General features: G+C 32.0%; 2 protein-coding genes across 2 annotated transcripts; one reads left to right on the top strand and one right to left on the bottom strand.

Annotated features, from left to right (window-relative positions):
* Positions 1-1,979: 1,979 nt before the first annotated feature.
* On the top strand, positions 1,980-10,534 carry LOC130440661 (uncharacterized). Its single transcript, XM_056773923.1, has 9 exons — positions 1,980-2,192; positions 3,844-4,108; positions 4,643-4,874; positions 5,826-6,021; positions 6,687-6,819; positions 8,082-8,268; positions 8,324-8,546; positions 8,609-8,774; positions 10,224-10,534. The coding sequence occupies exons 1-9, from the start codon at positions 1,980-1,982 to the stop codon at positions 10,511-10,513; spliced, it is 1,905 nt and encodes a 634-aa protein (XP_056629901.1). The 3' UTR covers positions 10,514-10,534.
* Positions 10,535-10,562: 28 nt separating this feature from the next.
* LOC130453112 (Golgi-specific brefeldin A-resistance guanine nucleotide exchange factor 1) lies at positions 10,563-21,787 on the bottom strand. Its single transcript, XM_056792714.1, has 9 exons — positions 21,394-21,787; positions 19,087-20,622; positions 18,570-18,830; positions 16,850-17,341; positions 16,462-16,742; positions 14,786-15,266; positions 14,474-14,725; positions 14,253-14,420; positions 10,563-12,151 (listed from the first exon to the last, which is right to left on the bottom strand). The coding sequence occupies exons 1-9, from the start codon at positions 21,692-21,694 to the stop codon at positions 11,034-11,036; spliced, it is 4,890 nt and encodes a 1,629-aa protein (XP_056648692.1). The 5' UTR covers positions 21,695-21,787; the 3' UTR covers positions 10,563-11,033.
* Between the last annotated feature and the right edge of the window lie 39 nt (positions 21,788-21,826).

The raw sequence follows: 21,826 nt of genomic DNA on the forward strand, positions 1-21,826 counted from the left end.
GTACTTGGCCTAGAGATGGCGGTAGATGCTTGAAAAAATCACTGAAAACGGCCACATTTTGATAAGAAGAAGGTGTTGTTTCATCAAGATAATGCACCAATTCAAACATACGGTTTTGCAATGGCCAAAATTAATGATTTAAATTTTGAATTGCTACTTCATGCGCCCTATTCGCCAGATCTAGCCCTCTCGGGACTATTTTGGGAAGCTTTTGAGATTCTTATAATAAAAAGGTTATCGAACTTATTGAACATCGCTGGGAAAAGTGTATGGACCTAAAAGAGATTACTTCGAGAAATAAATATATTTTTTCCCAAAATTTTTGTGTTTTCTTTGTTAGGCCAGGTACTTCTGGGACCATCCTCGTATTTGGATACCAAAAAAATATACAAAAACATACAATATTTAAAGGATGAATTTGTTTAAAGTATGCATTACATTTTAGTTATATTAAATCTATTTTTATAAAAAAAAAACGATTCTCATGTTTACTTTTTTCATTTGAAGGAAAATAAATATTTTGCAACCTTGTTTAAATTGGCTGGAAATAATATTATTAATTAATTAATACATTTCAATGACCTTTCCAACACATCCAACATAATTGTATTTCTTGTGAAAAAACCTAAAAATGAAGAAAACAAGTGACCAAGGAAACTGCAATTAACATAATGAATACTTCCATTTATACTTAATTATTTCAAACTAGAAATATATTTTGAAATTAGGTCTGTACTCAATGTCATTTGAAAACATTGTGTCGTTACAAAAAGATAATTGACCGATTATTTCCCGAAGTTCTTTCGACATATTAGGTATTAAAAGTAATACATCAAGGTATAATTCACTATATTACCGTGGACCACGTTAATTTCTATTACCAGTGCGTGCAAAAATAATTTATACGTTTTTGGCATTGATATTGTCTTTATAAAAACGATTGAAAACTTTCAGAAATCAAAATACTTACTAAATTGAATAGAAAGTGCAGAAAATTGGTGTTATACATTTTACACATTCAAATTCAAGGTATTTCTTTGAAAATAGATCCCTTAATGGTATAATATACGAGGGATGATCCTTTTGTGACTCATTTTTAGATCAAAGTTTCTTAATTACACTGGTCAAAAGGGGTTTTGTTGCACTTGATAAAATATTGATTTTGGATGTGTAATGGACACAATTTCCCAAGATTTGCTCTTGTTTTTATTAATTATCATTTCCATTTTACATTACAATTAACACAAAACATGAAATATGTTAACACATATGTTTGTCAACTTTGTTTTAAAAAATTAGGTTAAATCAAAGTAAGTTACATTTCAATAAAATGGTTTTAGCATCTTTTCTTCTATAATTTTCTAGAAATTGATCTCATTTTAAAGACAAGCAGTAATCTGTCATCACATGGCGATTAAACCGACTTTTTTACTCCTCTTCCAACACTTTTGAATCCTGATGAAAGCCACCTCATGATTACTTACGAAATTTTCGACTATCAATAGAAAATCATTAATTACCGTATTTGACGACCATCAAATATCCCACTATTCACTTTACCATACTGAGTTTTGAAAATTTTTCGAAATTTCAATCATTGCTTTGGCAAATTAATTTATCATTCCTCAGTATGATTTTAGCTCCGCTTTTGTTATATTGACTTAGATAATTTCTCACAAACCAAACATCTTTTTCCCAATTTTTTGTACAGTACATATTCTTATTCTAGTTCTGTTGAATCAACAAATGTAATTGATGATAATTTCACTTTTCTCCTCGATTTTGTGAACTTCAGTTCAAATAAAAATAATCAAAAGAAAGATCAGTTTTCTCCAAGTAAGATTGATGAAGAAATTTTTCCATGGTTACATCGATCAAACTATATCACCGACTCCCTATCAATATTTATACAATCGGTGACATTTAAGTCTGTGACAACATATATTTCTCCTATTTTCAGTTTATATTATCAACAAGAAATGGCGGAATATGGAGGTGATGATAGCTCCGAGGACAATATATTTATCGCTGAGCTATCGCCTTCCAAAGGTGCTATTGACGTGTTAGATGTGAGTCATATCGAGAAAAATAAAATATCACGTCCGAAAAGTATCGCTCATAAGTTCAAAAGCCTGGTAAAAGTAAAAAAGAAAATACATAAACCAGAAAAATATTTTACTGATGGTAGAAATGTAAGTAATCCTTATATAGTGAATATCCATAAAAGATATATAAGCTAGTCACCTACCTTTATATTTAATAGTATTATGAATGAACAGAAACATAATATAGAGTCATCTTAAGAGTATAACGTGCTGTTGTATTTTTAATCTTGTTACAAGTAGTTCTATAGATCCGTATATGTCGAACGTCTAAGACAGGGATGGGGAAACCACAGCCCTACAGCCCTACCGAAAATGAAGCTCGAGTAGGTGCTGCCGTCGAACGCACTACCCATTTGAAGCAACTATTTCAGAACACCAGCAAATTGGAATTTTCTAAGTCCTTATCTAGGACACAATACCCAAATATAGTTGCTCACGCCCAGAAAATAATGGCTATGTTTGGTATAAGCTATTTGTGCGGACAAACGTTTTCAATAATGAAACTAAGAAAAAATTGTCTTCGTAGATAGGCTTTCGGATGACCTCCGTTTTTCATTGTTAACAATTCAGCATCACAATGGAACCGGCTTATGATGAAGTCATGCAGAAACAAAAACAGTTCCACATATCACATGTTCCCACAAAGACCAGCGCTCCTCAACATTTTACTTCGCAGCTAACTTGAGTTCAATTAATTGCTATTGAAAATGTTATTTTTTAATATTGCACAATAAATTAGTATTTCAGAAAAATTAAAGTAATACTTTTATTTTATTAAATAATGTAATACCTCAACTTGGCCCGCTATATATTTCGTTAACAAAAATTGGCACGCGATGAAAAAAGTTTCCCCATCCCTGGTCTAAGATTTATAGGCAAAATTTATACAAAAGATATTAGAAGGTTCAATTTCTGATGGTTGCACTAGACATCAACCGAATTCAGTAAATTTTTGACGAATGAGTAGAAAAACATAAAGCACATTCTGTTGTCCAACTCCTAACGCTTCTTCTTGATACTATACTACTGAAACCACCGTTTAACCAGGTTTCAGAATGTCATAACATCTCTGCTAGTCCCATAATACCCACAGCAATCCCAGCTTCGTAATGCTTCAGCAGACCTAGGTCACCATCGTTTGCGTCATATTTTCCCGTTTTTACGGATCAATTTAATTACGTTTAAGCATTGCAGAATTCGATTTTTTTCAACTACAGTGCAGTGAACGCTTGCAGCATCCATGCATCGAGTTATTTTGTACATCGAACTTTTTTTAAATGATTCGAAACGGTTTGATGGTTGATATCTATTATATTAAGGAAGTTTTAACAACTTATATACAATTTTAACTCATCATTACACTTAGTACGTAAACTTAAACACCTTTAATGCCATTGAATCATCTTGACTCAAAAGAACTCTACAATCACAGTAGCTGTGCTGTAACTTCGAATTTGAGGAACGTTAAAATGAGTGTTAGCTACAGCTTCAATAATAAAATAATATGATAATTGCATCAACTGCGAATTCTAAAAACCTAAACAAAATCAATACAGTTATAACACCAACTCTAGACTTATAAAGAATAGAGATAAGATATGGTGAAGAATTCTGGATTGTTCAGCTTTTAGCTATGATCTAAAGGGGATCTAGTCGTAATCTAGCAGCTGTAGAGGAGCGATTCACGTACTATACCTATGTACCCATAATATGTACTAGTTCAAAAAATATTTTATAGGTGACAGAAGCGAATGTAACAGACCTAGATAAAACAAAACCTTATAAATACCCCACATCGTATGAGGAGCTGGGTCATAAGATAATGACCAGAGCATGGAGAAAAGGCGAAGTGAAAGAAGATTTACAAGTACCCATCCATAAGAAACAAGGTTTAAAGGAGAAACTGAACAACGATTTGTTTAATAGATTATATGTAAAAGTACCGCCTGATAGTACGAAGACTATACTCGATCTTGATCCTCAATATTTCAAAGTTGTCGAAGGTAATAAAAATAAATTATTTACTTCGTGATTTTATGAATTAATTTCGAAAAATAGGTTAAAATTAACGTTGTGACCTAGTTTGTCTTAATCAAACTCAAAATAGGACTTTACAATGAAAATTTTCATAATTATATCAGACAATAGATTACTTACAACGTAAGTATTACAATAAAAATAAGTTTTAAATACAAAAAATAATTTTTCCTTACTTTTTACATCTCAAAAATATATGGCAGCCATCAATTAAATTATCGTAGCTGCATTGAAATTTATCATTGACAGCTTTCCCTTACTATATATGTGAACCATTTCTAAAAATTCTCATTTTCTTGTATTTTATTCTATTTCTAAATTTTTATAAGTGAATGTACGTTTTTTTATTATTTGTTAATACATTTCTCTTTTTTATCGTATTAATGGTCTTTTAATCTATTTTCTAAATACTGAGATGTCTGTCCTATGTAAAAGTTGCTGAAATAAGAGATTTATTTTTTTTATCCTGGGTGGTATTGTTTTTACTTGTTATGTTTTAGGGAGGCCAATACACGAATCATTCAATAGAAGAGATTACATAGAAACAGTTAGAGATGTACTACGAACAAAAATTCTGATTGGATATCGAGAAGACGATATTGCTTTGATCAATCAAAATTTGGCGAATGAACAGAAAATGATTCAACAGATTCAAGAAAACTATCAAATGTATGTTAACGCATTCGAAGATTTGTTATTCAGAGACCATTTGTCTGCTAAACAACTTTTGGGGTATGTATATATATTTCCGATTTTATAAATACCTCTTCGCAATATCTTTTTATATCGAATAATTGTGAACATCATAATCAACAAACAAAAATAACTTTTCAGAAAATGAATACTGACGATCCATTCGGACCAGTACTATATAATGCTTGTAGAATATCATTAATGATATATTTTGAAATGCAGGGTCTTCGACACCACGCTGGTTGCTGACATAATAACTGGGGCGATTTCCTAATTTTCGTTGTGCAACATCTGTTTATTCTCAATTGCGAGATCCGCGAATTTCAGTTTCTCCTGGCATTTGTTGAGAATCTTGTGAGTATTCGGTATGGCTACGTCGACGAGAACGATCAAATTGAAACTTCTATCAATAACCAAGATGTCATGTCTGTTATTCGTCACCTGTCTATCGGTGCTAATGGACATCTCGTAATAGAGTCTACAATTGTCATTTTGGAGCACTTTTTGCGGCTGGTAGTTATAGTAATATGTATAGGTATTGAGAAAACCGAACTTGTTATCAGTTTCTGGTAAATGATTTCACACACTTGATTATGCCGATGTAGACAGTCAACACACTATAACCAAATGTTATATGACTTGTCTACGGCGTTCTAGCTTCTAGGCGTCCAATACTAATACTTCATCAATATATTAATAATAATTGATTTTCAAATGCAGTAAAACCGATTCTGGAAGTTTTAGTTTTGGATGTGTCATATTTTATTGCAATCAAATAGATCAATAAAAAATTATCATTATAAACTATATACGTACAAAGGTAATGGAAATAACGTGTTGGGTTTTTTGTACATTATTGAACTTGTAATTGCATTGGATATTGCGTTATAATTATCACACATTTAATAAAAGTAATATACTTCGACGTATTTGTTTGATGGCCGTTCTTGAAACTTAATTAACTTATTTTTGTTTTAAATTCAATAACAGTGAATCTGATGCCATTGCTAATGAAGCGTACGATAAATATGAAGAATATAAGCGTCTGGCAAAGAAATATGGAGCAATGAAAGCGGCTTTGTACAGTTCAGAAGAGAAATGGGCAAATTGTAGAATGTACCAAAAGTTTCTTTACAAAATCAGTCCGTTGCAATGGAGAAATGAACATTCCATCAAAGCGATAGACGTAAGTGATAGAATTAAAGCCAGGGCTAACAGTCAATTAAAAAAATAGATTATTTAGGCAGATTTAAAAAAATTGGATATCATTGCGGCTACAAACTAGCGCTTTCTCTGTGATCTTCGTGATAATTTTATAAAACAAAGCTGGCCTTTTAATTCCAGTTTTGTGCTTGGTAAGAAAAATGAAGAAATCTAAGCATTAGTACCATCTGAAATCATTTTATCGCCGTTACACACCAAACTTTGATAAAAAGTTTTGTTAAAGCCTTCCCCAAAAACGGACATGGATTTTTCTTTCTAAGAACAAAAGTATAGTAAAGATGTAGCGATCCATCATCTTAGCACGGAAACAGATGAAATGAATGAAAATTTGAAAACATTGCAGAAAACTTATGATTTTTTAACAAACGACTTCTACTCCAAAACCCCATTATCGTTTAAATGATATATTTAAATGATTTCATACTTTCACCTGAAATATCCTATTTATTGCATATTATTACCCTATATTTGATTACATAACCGTTACTCAAGGGTTGTAACCCCTTACATTTTTACCAACTATGAGAATGCGTGACAAATTTTGTCTTCTACTTTAATTTATGTCAGGTAGGCCCTGGCTCTATAATCGAATCGAAAATGCTACATGTTTTGACTCTTGTTTCTAAGGAAAATGAAATGGATGACCACCTTACTGAACTTCGAGCTTCCTTGGTAGAAAAAGATACATCTTTATCAGAAATTATAGATTTTATAAAAATTGAATGTGCCAACGAGCCACCACCAGAGCTTTATTTTACAGGTAAGATTAAAGTCATGTTTGAATGTATATTTTCATTTGTTTTTTTGCACCCGATATATCCAGGCATATCGAAATAACTTAAAAAACTAAACTCGGATGCTTCCTTTCATGCTTCTTGTCCGCGTCTCTTATAGATATTGGTGATACGTTCCCATAAAGCTTATGTATCTTCTACTTTACGAAACAGTACATAGATCTGTCGTATGTTACGAAGCCATAATTTAGAAAGAAGAAAAAATCTACCAAATCATCGATAACTTAGTGAAGCCTAGTTTTCCTCAAACCAGCTGAATAATGTTCTCTGCTCGTCTAGGTATATTTTAAAGAATGGATTTATCACTTCACTTCGGAGTCAAAACGATCATCATATGAGTGGACTGCAACCGCTGAAGCACGTCCGAAGCTGTAAGACACAATAGTCAGCTGGGAAGGTCATGGCTTCAGTATTTTGGGATGCGCATGGAATATTGTTCATCGACTATCTCCAAAACGGAGAGACAATCCATAGCGAATACTACATAGAGTTGTTGGATCGTTTGAATGAAAAAATCAAGAAAAAACCACCTCATATGTCGAAGATAAAACCACTGTTTCACCAATCACAAATCAATGGCAACGATGGTTAAATTCATTCATCCACCGTATAGTCCAGATCTGCCCCCCTACTGGCTATTCGCTGATCTTAAAAAATGCTCGCCGGTAAGAAATTCAGATAATGAAGAAGCAGTTGTTGAAACTGAACCCTATTTTAATGCAAAAGACAAATCCTTCCTCAAGCACAGCATCGAGAAGTTAGAGAACCGTTGGAATGATTGTATTGCTTTTGAAGGAGATTACATTGATGAATAAAATCTATTTTTGGTAAAAAATGTGTTTTACTTGGATTGTGAGATTTTTGACCAATTGAGTTAATAAATCAGGGGCGACAAGTCGAATAAATGAAATTTTGATTATATACCTTATGTTCAAATAAACTAGAGAATCTGTTAATTTCGTATATTGATAAGTGACGATACCCTTGATCATGTTGTATAGCCGTTTGACTTCTTGTGAAAATTTCCATAATGATTGTTTTCCACAAAAATAGGAATCCAGCTTATGAAAAGACCATCAAATTGAAAAGGTTAACACAAGAAAATTCCACAAATGAAATTTCGAATAAGAGAAAATAGCGATTTTGTATAGATAACGTATCCAAAATGTGTAATTTGTTTCAATAGTTCTTCGAAATCTTGGATTATATCTAAATAATATTATTACAGATACGGATCAACTGATAGACGTCTTTAGATTCATGGAAGTGCAGAATTTAAATTATTTGCTGCACGCTGAAGAACTGTCAATTCCATTGGCGAATATCAAAGACGGTATGAGATTTGCCAATCAATTATTCGATGTCCAAATAAACGACTTGGAACAAAGCATTTCGGATCTTGCTAGTGGTATCGAGTAAGTTATTGTTGTTGACCTCAAGGTATGACCAAAAATCAATTTCCGGTTTTAGATGGGAAGAAAATAGAGCAAAAGAACTAGAAAACTTGGCGCAAACGCTTATAAGCAACGATTTTAAAAAACTGATAATGAGTGAAGAGATATTGAATTTGCACGTTTTTGTTGAAGATGTATATGAAACGAGAATCGGCCCGAATGACGCGAATAATAGCATGTTGGAAATGATGAAACAAATAGAACAAAAATATAGATACGAAGTTCTAAGTTTCGACATGGTAATAATGTACAAAATAATGAATAAATCGTTGAAAACAATTTTTAAATTATATTTTTATAGGTACCTGCTGAGCAAGTTGCTTTACTCGAAGGTACTTGCTACAATGAACAAATGAAAATTATGAAACTAGCTGAAAAGGCCGCCAAACAATATGCGGAGCTCAACACGCTTACGAAACAATTGAACAAAGCTTATGCTCCTCCATTTAAACGAGGACTTGGAAAAGGTAGGACCACAAAGGCTACAGTTACCTTCATAATAGCATTAGTTAATATTGGATGCATTCAGTATGTATCTGTAAGGTTTATTCCATTTGAGTTCACAATTATAACACTCCGAACTTGGTGAAACAGGAAAGACTGGTCGTGATTGTGGTGACTGCTTATAGGCAAGACGCCAAAAAGACGCTTAGAAACACGAAAAAGTAACCAGATCCGTACTTTTGGCTAAAAGTGGCAGATATTTGTTTTCGAAGTCAATGAATCCGAATAAGAAGTATATTATCAATTAAATTTGGAGGAAACCTTGTCAAAATCGAATTTTAATTAAAGTTTTCGATAAACATGCAGTCATCATTGCGTTTAACTCGAGACAATACAATGAAAAATCAATATTTCTTTATGAAAATTTGCAGTTGCGGGCCTATGGACCACAACGGGGCGCAACGTGTTAAGAATACATGCTCTAACTTCCTGGTTAGGTCTGGTCTGGTGAGCTTTTTTGTAAAATTGTCATCGATCGGCAATTTTCTTATTCGTGGCCCAATAAAAGTACCTTTCTTTTATTTGGCATCAATCAACTGAGGAAAGACTTCTCTAAGGTATTTGAATCCATCACCCTCTTTATTCACAGCCTTTACTAATTTTTCCAATATGAAGGAAAAGGACATTTTAGTCTCCAACTAAAATACCAAAATATTTGAAATAGGCTTTTTCCACATTTTCGAAAAATGGCAGGTTTGCGATTTCACCATAAATTCTCCACAAATATAGCAAAATTTTTTAGAAGTTTTGCAACTGCGGCGCGCTTGACTCGACATTTTCGTCTTTATTATCACTTTTTGCACTATGAATAGATAGCCACTTGCTATAAAACTCAACAGAATTGTAATTTTTAATGTTATTTTCATGTTTATTATTGTGAATAATACAGTTCAAGTATTTTTTCGGCCATAAAATTTACCGATATTAAGCGCCCCTTTATAAAATTAGCTACCTACTAATGTAAACAGAGATAATTAAGCTATTAAAAAGTGGTACGTGTTAGGGCTTAATAAATATTTTTTCTATTATTGGACTAGTCGACAAGAATGCTCGCGATTTAGAATACACATTAGATAACGAATGTATTCATTAACGTTGACTCTGCAATTAGAGAAGTTATACGCACAAAAAATAATGTATTACATTCAGGTAGTCTTCTAGATGTTTACCTAAATGTTGATATTGCTTTACGTATTTTTTTGAGTATTCCTACTACAAATAGTCCACGAGAAAGATGTTTTTCTACTTTTAAGAGTGAAAACCTACTTACGTGTAAGTATTCTATAAGAATGTATCAAACTTAATAAAATTTATTCCAATATTAAGGGCGGTATCAGGCCTAAATCCGTCACTGTTGATCTTAGACTTCATTTCGTGAGCATTTAGTTTATAAAGAATTTTCATATTTTCAGAGCCGAAGAACCGGTCCCAAGTAATCGATCCTCCTGTTAAAGTTGAACCTCCACCTAGGGATCTCACCGAAGAGGAAGAAGAATATCTAGAGTACTTTACAGATTTTTGCAAATACACCGACGATCCGACAAAATACGGAATTGACAGATCAAGAAGCGGAAAAACAACGATACCATCGCATGTTGTAGATGATGAAAAAGTATCTGTTAGAACTCCAGGCCGAGCAAAATATGTAACTCGTATTCACGGCATTGAATTTTTAGAGAAAATTATTATGACAAACACGTAATTAAATATAAAATATTTACCGCATTTTCGTTCTTAATCAAATTATATCGTTACCAGGTTCTATTTTTTATATTGTCGAGGATACAATAATTATAAATGAATTACAAAACATTTTTAATACATAAACAGGTGTTTTGTTGTAAAAATTATTTTTAATTAACAAAGATAACAAGACTATGAAACAAAACATGTCAGAACATATTTTCTTCTCATCATTCTAAATTTAATCAATAGAACCCCATGACGCTTGGATAGATCCTAATTTAGGTTCTTGAGCTTTCTTGATCTAACGATTGCAATATAAACAGCAATTTAATAATAGAAAGTTTTGAGCAAAAAACTTTGTTAAAATGATAATTTAATAAATACAACATATACATCGAAATAAAGATTTCAAAATACAACATTCTCTCAATTTTATTGATACAAATTTACTCTCATTGATTTTTTTGTCCATAAATATATTCTTAATATATTACAACTAAAGATTTACACCTAGTATATATCTCACAAATATAACCCTAACACTTTATTAATTTCTCATTACTTATCGCATTATTTTCCTCGTTATTTATTATTTTATCATTTGCCACTCCCTCGTTCTTCTTCAATTGATCTTCGATTTCTTTGAACAAATCGTCTCTCATATTTGGAAGAAACTTGCTGATCCTATCCCAAGTTGCGTTCCACAGTATATTTTTCCCATCCGGTCCGTCGAATACTTTTGCGGAGTCCATCACCAGTAGCATATTTTTCAAACTTTCCGGAATGGCTTCATACAATAATTCACTTTTGTCAGCGTGCATGTATTTGTCCATGAAATCCAAAACAATTAACCAAAGGTTGAAAAAACTAGGCAGGGAAAGTAGAGGATTCAAATGATGTAAAAACACTTTAGATAATACTGTCGCAGCTCGTATCCGAGTTTCCTCCATGGCTATAGCATCCTTAGGATTTACAGGTTGTAAAAGGTAACTTAGTAAGGGGAATAATACTCTTTGGAAGCACTGCTCCCATTCGGAACCGCTTAGAGTTTGCAAATCATGTACTAGCAGTGCTCTCTGTAAATAAGTTATTGCACTCATTCTAACAGGCCTTCTTGTATCACAGCACAATCTGGCTATACCCTGTAAAAGGGGACACCATCCTTGTGTCCACAGAGATGTATCCTGGGATATTTCTCCTCCTTCTTCAGCCCACCATTTAAATATCTGGGCTGTTCTAGTATGTAATGTATGCATTAAATCTAATAATTGTATCGATATTTGGTGGTAACCACTTGGAATGTTTTCATCATCACTATCTTCTTCTTCCTGACTACTCGTTGGACTTTTTCTACTTCTGTTTCTTTCATAAGTTTTTTTTCTCGATCTAGAGTCTCTGGTTCTTCTACAATTAACACCGTGCAAACTAGCTTCAACAAATGTTCTTATGCAATGCACACATACGTCGAAATTATAAGGTGTTATGTGGGCAACATCTCGCACCAAAAAAGCGAGACTTTCGCAGCATTTCATCATGCTTCGAGGGTCGTGGTTGCCGAGGTTCTTTTCTAAAGCGAGTCCGTATTGAGTGGGGGGAACGGTACGACCGAGGACTGGTTGGATTTCACCTTCATTGCCTACCAAAATCCATCCACCTGATACAAAACAAATATTAATTGTCTGGTAATTCTTTTTGTATAAATCCAATAAAATCACAGATATAATGCGGGTCATCAAATAGCGAAACTATTTATCTTTACAAAAAAAACTGCGAACTTATTAGTAAACAACTTGTTCAGGTCCGCATTACAATATTTGATTTTCAGAATTAATGAAGCATTTAAAAGTATATATAAACAACATTACACAAAAAATTAATTACTTTGAATTTCTAAATAAAACTGGTTACTAAAAAATCGAATAATACTAAATAAATAATGATAGCAAATAGGGTGTTATACATAATTCGAAATATTTTTTCTATAATCATCAGGTAGGTACTTTTAGAGTTTCTGGTTCACAGTCAGTAGTTAGCTGTGTAAGTGTGCAGTGTATTAAAGCTCAAATTATTCTCAAATAAAAGTACTGTGAACAATAAAATGTGGGACAATTGTGGTTTCAAGTTCAACCATCAACAAGGCGATTTGCAGATTCGATAAACGTCCCACTAAAGTCTAACAACAGATGCTCAGAAAGTGATTTTATTTGTTTTTAATCGACTCGAGTAATGTCCAGAATTCATGCTATCCCGGAAACAATGTTTTTGACAAATACTTCTCTACAAAATTGCATAGCAAGGTGCATCAAAGCGACGAAAAGGAATGTTTAACGAAATTTTTTAGAAACCAAACCTGATAGGTTAACTCCAATATGCAAAACAATCTATCAAACATAATGTCAAATCTTCAAGGTATTCTTGCAAAACTGAAAAGGAAACATATCCTTGAAGTATATTCGGTACACACACTGGGAAGATTGAAAATAAAACATGATTTTAGATACAAAACAGTAAATAAAAGGGAATGGAAAGTAGGCATTTGATAAAGAAGGTTGGATGAATGATACATTATTATTAAGTTCGAACCATGTTAAGGATAATTCTGCAGAATACCTCCAAGATATTGAAGGACCCTTTTCGAGTCTTGGTTCAAAGAAAAACTGATACCAACACCACATGTTTCTGATCGAAATCCGCGAAGAGCACCATGCTCAAGACAGAAGGTATCGGCAGTCGATTGTTGAGAAGACCAACTAGAAATATTCTTCCAAAGCAGACATTCGGGAAGATGATTTTACTATTATAAAATATAAAATATATTATATATATATATATATATATATATATATATATATATATATATATATATATATATATATAATATAAACAAAAACAAGGAAAAAATGGTTTCAACAACTTTCTCTGCAAAAGACTTTCTAGCTTTCTAGCTGTATGAGTAGCTTTCCTCAAATGTAGCTTTCCTATGTAACTTTAACTCTAGTTTTTAAGTTACGAATAAAACGTCGAAGCAACAAATTCATCTGTATTTAATTTTACTAAAATTATCTTTGCTTGATATTCTAAGTACATCTCTGTACAATTCTTATAAATGGGTTTTTAACTATGTTTGAAATTCAATTATGGTTTTAAAAAATGAGAACATTTTCGCTATTTGATGACCGGCATTATACTAATTAATGAGCAATCTCCTACTATACTCTCAAGAAAATTCAATAAAGTCATAATTTGAAATCAAATTTTATTTATTTTAGTAGAGTCTCTTTATCAATTTTGTGACAAATAATATAGTGAAATGAAACATTGTTTCAGTCATGTATATTTCCACATTTCAAGATATTGCAAAAGTCTTTATATAAATTAACAAGTCATACTATATCCTGTCTTATTTCAAGTATTCATTTTTTATTAAAAAATTCATTGTTATTTCTTTATTGTTATACAACAAATCAGTTAATGATAGAAAGAGGTGGAAAAATTTGAAAAAAAAACTAATAAATATATATTCCCACATGTATAAGGTAAATTTTGTTCATTAAATCCACCTGGAAGTGTATAGTTAGTTTATAGCCAAATACCTCAAAATTGATAGAAGTAGTAATTTTTTTAAAATGCCTAATGAACGGTCGTAATGAAAAACTCTTTATATCCTCTATATTAATTTCTAATTACAACTTAAAATTTTGTTTCCTGACATTCTAAATAATACACAATGTGGAAGTTCGAATGGTGTATTTTACCCGTATTAGGAGTTCCTATTGGCGAGGTGACCACACTAACAGGACTCTGAGATCTATGAGCACCACTTTTAGGACTTTTAGTTCCATCTGAATCAGACTGTGCACCTTCCTCTTCATGGGAATCGAACGTTTCTCCATCGGATTTAGTTTTCAACTCAGATTCTTCAGCTAAAATAATAATTCAAGTTTATAAATTAAATGTTTACTCAATGATTTATTACCGGAGGAAATTGGTTTAGGTAGTTGAGCTCCGGCTCCAACGCATTCCAGTAATGTGAAAATTATCGTCCAATCTGTATTTGTGTGGATATTTTGGGCAGACGTTTTCAAAAGTTCATATAAACCAAATGATATTTGTCTGGATATTCTTGATAAAGTACTACTTTTTAATAGAAGAAGCATCCTTAACGATTGTAGTACTATGTGACTCATTTCTTCATTCCTCATTAGACGAATCGCTATCCGTAATAGTCCTAAAAATTTTAATGATCAATGTGAAAAAATAATTATAATAAGATAAAAAAAAAACTCACCAATTACTGACCGTTCCAAGAGAAACTGAAAATCAAATACTGACGCATTCATGACCAAAGTGTAAATGTGATCTCGAACCTTCTGCCAAACAGTCATCACTCTATCTCTATTCTGTATAACAACCTTTATTAGTAGCTCCAGAAAAAATACAGTTACATTATCATTGTAATCGTATGCAACGCTTTCATGAACGTCCGGACCTCGAGATAAGTCAATCAATGTTTGCACAAGCTCAAATAGAGCTTCCTCATGAAGGAATTTAGAATCAGTTATCATTTGTTCCAAATTGCAATCTTTTATACATTCTTTAGCAGCGTCGATATAATTCTGTTCTTCTGGAGTTGGTATTTTCGATAAGTTCTCCGCGGATACCATGTAAGAATAGATTGAACTTAAAAGACCGGTGTCTTGTTTGGTAGCAGATGGAGCTTCTTTGTAGACTAGTAACAATTTCCCAGTAGGTTCTATAAAGTCTTCAACCTACAGAATTTCAAATATTGGAAAAATATCTAACTCGACAAAATAGCACTGATTAATTATTATGAAGTTTAATAAAATGGCGACTTCATTCTCCCAACTTTCACAAATACCTTCTGATATTGGAATTGATAATACATGCCATTCCACCTGTTAAGTTTTTTTTTAAATTTTGAATTAATTTGTTGTCGATTCTAAAACGTTTTCCTGTTTCTTATATTCGCTGATAAGTTTTCCTAATACCTTTTCAACTTTGCCTTTTATATATAGTGCACACAAAATTTGAATTATCTTTCATAATTTCCTATTATTTCAATTAAATTTTGTAGACTCATTTCTATATGAATTTGTATTATTTATTTATTTGGAGGAACAGAACGAATTATCTTTTTAAAAATATAAATTCAGTTTTTGTATAAGTATAAGCTCCAATTTAGATTTACAGCTGACAAGTTAAAATTAGCTGCAACCAAGGAACCAGCCAGTGAACCATTACATCAAAACCATCCTCAACAATTTGGAACTGCAACCATCTCGGCTTTCCTTAGATAAGTGCCAGTTACTATATTTAATATATATAAATCTAAGTTGTTATTAATTTATAATTGCTTTTATTCGTTGTGAAGATAGTTTTTATCAATTTAATTCATGAGGTGTTTTCAGCTTTTCCACCTTTTTTTGTTTGCTTTGAACTACAATTTTATATCAACTTTTCACACCATTTAAGTACCAGTTATTCATATAATTTAACAGATTGCTGAATACCATTTTCCTGAGGAAAAGTCTCCAACCAGCGAAGTAAAATTAGACCTATACAGCCAATTTAAGTATAGTCCGCAGACTTCTTCAAGAATCTGCAACGAGCAATGAGCGTCGCAGGATTTCTACTCCAGGTATCATTCATGATAAATAAGAGATAGTACAGTGGTGATAAAAACTCAAACATGTGAAAATGATTATAAGATTTTTGGTATTTTCTTGCTCTAATTTTGGGTGAGTTTTGGTACTTTATAACTACAACTTGGATATAATATGACACCTATTGTCTCTCAAACTTTGTATCTGACATTTTGATCTTTGCACAACATCAGTCTTGTAAATGTTTGTTATTCATGAAATTTTGGTTGAGCACGTTTACTGTAAGACTATATATTTTTTTCTAATTTTGAAATATTTTTTTTTTGATAAATGTACTCACTTCTATAAATGTTTTTGATAGCAACCCATTGCTGTACAAAGCTAATAAGAGATCAAATAAATGCTTCCATCCTTCCCTCATTGTATTTCCATGCTGATGTATTAGAGAAAAGACTGTCCTCAGAGCTAACTGAGCTTTGAAATTCATTCCAAATTGAACTACAATATTATTTTGCTTCTGTTGGTTGTAAAATATTGTGAACTTACTAATACTCAGAATGAGCATATCTAAATTTGTAGACATATTGAGGTTAGCTGCTATAGAAGCACATTTTTCAAAACCTAAAATATCAGAATTGTCAACAGTTGGTGGTATTCAAAACATGCATTTGGTGGAAAGGGAGGAATCTTTATCATTAGATTAGATAAGAAAGTAGAGTAGTACTAACCTTGCATGACTTTTTTATGAACACTCTCACTTTCAGTTTTCTCATAAATAGATGATAACGCAGCTACAATAGGTCCATACACAATATGAAATAGCTCTGAATCGTAAGTTCCACTATTATCATGAATATAAATCCCATCTTTTGTCTGACCCTTTCTCAACAACAACTTCCAAAAATAGTTCTCTCTAACTAAACCCGTTTGTTCTGCTGGCATAATTATTTCTTCATTTTTTATTGTAGTATAAATATCGTCAAGCATTTCTTCGTCGAAATCGTTGCCACCGTTAACGCCTTTAAGATTCTTTTTAAACGCGCTAGCTGACATAGGGGTGGTTTGCTTCTTGGCGTTCTCATTATGTTGATCCACATTTAACATGATGATGGCGTAAGCCAATGTGAAAGCTGAATCAACGTCGGCAAATGGTTCATTGTTACTCTTATGCCATGTTTCAGCAAAATGTTCCAAGATTAGAGAGATCGTGGGAGCTTCGCCTTAAGAATAAAGAATATTTGTGAAATTCTTGAAATATAACTGTTTTTATTTAATTTAGATAAACATTTTTAATATGCAGGGCAATTAATATAAATATAAAAGGTGAAAGAAATGAAACTTCATCTATGATTGCCTGACAGGGAACCACTTTGTAAAGTTAATTAAAATAATTGTGTCTTAGCTTGATTGGAAGGTAGCTAGATATAATCCCTTGTCAATGCCCCAAAAAAACGATTAGATAGTTGTCAATAAGACGATTATATTGTTATCAATAAGGCGATTATAGAATTGTCAATAAGGCTATTATATAGCTGTCAAAAAAGCGATTATACAATTGTCAATAGGGCGAGTATATAGCTGTCAATAAGGCGATTATATCGTTGTCAATAAGGCGATTATATCGTTGTCAATAAGGCGTTTATATATTTGTCGATGACGCGATTATATAGTTATCAACAAGACAATTATATAGTTCTCAATAGTCCTTGTAGGAAAAAGGTTTCACAAATATGTATGAATCATTCAGAAAGTTATACATTGATTCCATAGAAGTCATGGCGGTGCTTTTTATACATTATATAGCAATACATTTTTACATTAACGCAATACATTATTCAAAGAAAATGATTATGTTAATAATAGAATCTCAAATTATTGGGGTTATTCCATTGCTAGTAATGACAAGAACAGAAGATAGGATCAAATACAGACTTGGTGCACCCCTGGAAGTAGACAGTTTATTTGAGCTTAAAAATATTTTTTTATCAGTTCAGCTCAATTTCTTTTGTATTATAAATAACAAACAAAAACAAGTTATTATTATATCCTATTTATAGGATTATTAGTGCAAGATTGTGCTGACTACAATCAAATATAGTTCAAAGTGCACTCTACTTCCTAGTGCTGCACTGAGAACAGCAAAATCACTGGTTATAATTTCAATGCACTTAAACCATATTATAACATATATTGTGTGCCTACTGTTGGAGAAATATAGTGTCCTCTATTGGTGACTTGCATTTTCTTGATGTCTACCATTGGTTATTTGAATATAGGTACACAAAAGTAGGATTTTTTTATGAATTTGGTTAGCTATATCGGCCCTGGCAGTTAAATACTTTTTCAAATTCAATTAAAATTTACTCAGGTTAAAACGGTTGTTTTTAAAGAATACCTTTTATCTTCTTCTAATAGTGATGCTTTTTCCCTACAGCATTATACACTCACCCGGTAGCCTGAAAGTCTCCAAAAAAGCCCTCAATGCTTCATCAATCCTAACACCTGTGAAATTGAACGTATCTACAAAAGCTTGTAATATTTTAAGATTACTTCTATTGCTGATATATTCCCCAATCATTGCTTTGTTCAAAGCTGGATTTTCTCTCAAAAATGTAGCAATTTCGTTTATATCTAGTTCTGGCTTCAAAACACCATGTTCTTGAAGAAACTGTATACCTTTTTTTGGTTTTTGATTGAAGTATTCAGTACCTAAAAATGTATTGGATGATTATATTGTTACAAAGAGGAAAACTAATTGGCACGATAAAAAAAACATCAATGATCTGACAAATCTTCTTCACCAGTAGTTGATCATATTATTCCTACATGTTTTATCTGTTGTTTAACATTTTATATAACGCAATACAAGAAATGCTTTGAATTTATTTTCAAATGTTAATTTTATGATACTTTTGAAGTATAAATAGATACAGCAAAGTTTTGTAATATGTGAAGATTATCTTACCCTGTGGCAACCATTTCTTAATACTCTTCTTTGCAGCTAGCTCTTCTTTCTTTGGCACATATTCAGAAATTTTGATTCTAGACGACTTTCCAATAAAATAAGTGACATCATTAGATTGTTGAATCAAATCTTCATTTTCCACATCAGTTTTGCTTTTTTCCTCACTGCACCTACTCTCAATACCTTCAGCAATAATTAATAGGGCGTCTAATGATAACAAATGAGTGTGATATACTCCGGAAGTAGATGACATAGAATTTTTTGCTAACAATTTGGTCAACTCTTCATATAAATTTGCGCAGTACATGTCACAGTCATAATTAATATATAATTCAGTGTGAAATCCAGGTATCCTCCACAACTGCAATATATTGTCCAAAGCTATCTCTTTATGTTCATAAGTAACTTTAGGGGAATCACTTAAAATTATATCAATCAATTTCTTCAAATAATGTTCTAACTGAAATTTGAGATGAGTTCGTAGTGATTCAAATAATAAAAAAGACACTTGTAAGTCTAGCGCGAATATAGTCAATCTTTCTGTATTCATAAGAGAAAATAAGTTCCTACACAAGTCATCCTTTACAAGTGCCAGTAATGTATTATATTTCCCTATATTATCAGCACTTATCTCAAATGCTACTGTCAATAAGGTGAGCCCCAAATGAATCATTATTTCAGTATTTTGCTTGTCTAAAGGATTACAAAGGCTTATCAGGAACCTAAGTAGTTCTCTTACACATGCCAATCCATATGGCGATAAGTTAATTTCTGGCTGTGGTTGTGGGATGAATCTAATGCCTCTTTGATTGACATAATCTTGATTATTATGGTTAATTTGAGTTGGTTCTTCAGAAACTTCTTCTTCTATGGATGGTTTGATTTCTGCTACTTCTTCAGTACTTGGAGTTATTGTGTCAGGACTTTTTAGGTTTTCATTAACAACATTAGAACTGTCTATTGTAATATCTACATCACATGGAGAAACTTCTTTTGGACTAGCATTTGAAATATTGTTAGTAGATGAGTCAGAGTTTTGTAATGAGCCTTGCATATCAACTATAGTACTCTGCGCAACAGTAGCTAAATTTACTTGAGGAATCTTAGGAACATCACTTTCAAGCTTATCTTTCTTGTGTGAAGAATACTGTTTTTTTCTCTTAGTGCGAGTTTGATCTAAAGCTCCAGGTTTCATCTTAAGTTGTTTTATATAAGATATCTTCAAGTCCTCACAAAATTGAGGTAATCTCATAAAAATTAGTTGTACCATATCTTTTAAATAATGCTCGGCTGTTTTTCTTAACAAATCAACTAATCTTGTTTCAAAACATATTCGGAAACAAGATAGCATAATCTCGCAGAGGCTCTCATTGGTTAAGGCCGCACCCTCTGGCGATAAAGTTAATGTTCTGAGGACTTGTAAAATCCGCATTAGGACTACTCCATCTGATGATTGATCTGTACCGACAAACCGGGCATGAGTAACAGCATCTGCTATGCTATGAATTGTCTGGGGAATAGAGGTATGCCCAGGATCTATAAGAAATGCAAAATTTTAAATTAAAGCATATAATTGAAAAAATCATAGTGCCATTGACACTTGGGAAGGATCCAAGAAATAAATTTTATTGCAATTTTATAATCCCTAAGCATGAGGTGATTATAGTTTACTCTGATTATAAAGAATTAGTAGGAGTTGCAGAAGAGATTTAAAAGACAAGTTGCCAGATGTACTTTAGTTGTATATAAATAAATAATTTCAGTATTTTCTTCCTTATTTGTGAGTTTAAATTTATTCATTTTTTATTTATATTTCTGTTTGGTGCAGTTATTGGTAAATATAAACTACATCAAATAAATTTTAGAAATAATGAAATTATGACACTAACTACAGCAAGAATTATTGATTTATTGTCACTAAAGTATAAGTATTATACTCTACATATATATGTATATTGAATATTTCCCACATCCATAATCATTTCCAACAGATTTCAAACAGGGATCATAGCAGAAGTAACTATTTTGACTGAATTTTTTATATGAAAATGAAATAACTGATTAATTCAATACCTGAATAAATGACAAGAATATCCAAATTAATTTACTCTGATTTAGAGCTAATAGAATTTTTTTAAAAAGCTTCACAACATAAACAAGTATTTATTTGAGATAATAAAAATTAATTAAATAATAATCTATTGTTAAACAAATAATTCCAATTTGTTAAAATCTTACGATTCTTTCGACGACAATTGTGGATTCAGCCATGTTATTCATCTAATTTATAAGATTAGAAACACTAACCTAATAATCCATAAGATAGAAACTTATTAACAGCTGTGAGGGCAAGACTGGTAACTGGCCCCGTAGTTTCTTCAGATCGAATAACATTTAGAAATGGGGCTAAAAACGTATTTGGTTCCACAAATCGCAAATCCTCTACATTGTCTAAAATGTCTCTCAATTCTTGAAAGTTTCTTAGCAAAGAATCGACATCATCGTCTTGATAAGAATGCGAAGACCATCTTGCGCCTCTTTTCATTTGCGCCATTAAATTCGAAATTTCTCCTTTGACAACAAAAATTCCATTTCCAGGGAGTGCCATTGTTAACCTCTCGAAAATGTGTTAACATTTCAAAATAATACACGTCTCCAACACCAGCTCTAGGAGAACCATTAATTTTAGTTTTGACGTATCACATCAGGTAGTATTTGACATTTAAAAGTTACTTTTATT

Source organism: Diorhabda sublineata, chromosome 2 (genome assembly GCF_026230105.1).
Source record: "Diorhabda sublineata isolate icDioSubl1.1 chromosome 2, icDioSubl1.1, whole genome shotgun sequence".
In the NCBI taxonomy this organism is placed as follows: domain Eukaryota; kingdom Metazoa; phylum Arthropoda; class Insecta; order Coleoptera; family Chrysomelidae; genus Diorhabda; species Diorhabda sublineata.

Bases quoted from the DNA above. Each gene is read 5' to 3' on its own strand.
- LOC130440661 (XM_056773923.1), top strand. From the start codon at position 1,980: ATGGCGGAATATGGAGGTGATGATAGCTCCGAGGACAATATATTTATC. The intron at 8,547-8,608 runs GTAATAATGTAC...ATATTTTTATAG, and splicing joins AAGTTCTAAGTTTCGACATG to GTACCTGCTGAGCAAGTTGC. The intron at 8,775-10,223 runs GTAGGACCACAA...TCATATTTTCAG, and splicing joins TAAACGAGGACTTGGAAAAG to AGCCGAAGAACCGGTCCCAA.
- LOC130453112 (XM_056792714.1), bottom strand. From the start codon at position 21,694: ATGGCACTCCCTGGAAATGGAATTTTTGTTGTCAAAGGAGAAATTTCG. The intron at 17,342-18,569 runs GTGAGTGTATAA...TTTATTCTTAAG, and splicing joins GGAGACTTTCAGGCTACCGG to GCGAAGCTCCCACGATCTCT. The intron at 16,743-16,849 runs GTTAGTACTACT...CTGATATTTTAG, and splicing joins TCATAAAAAAGTCATGCAAG to GTTTTGAAAAATGTGCTTCT.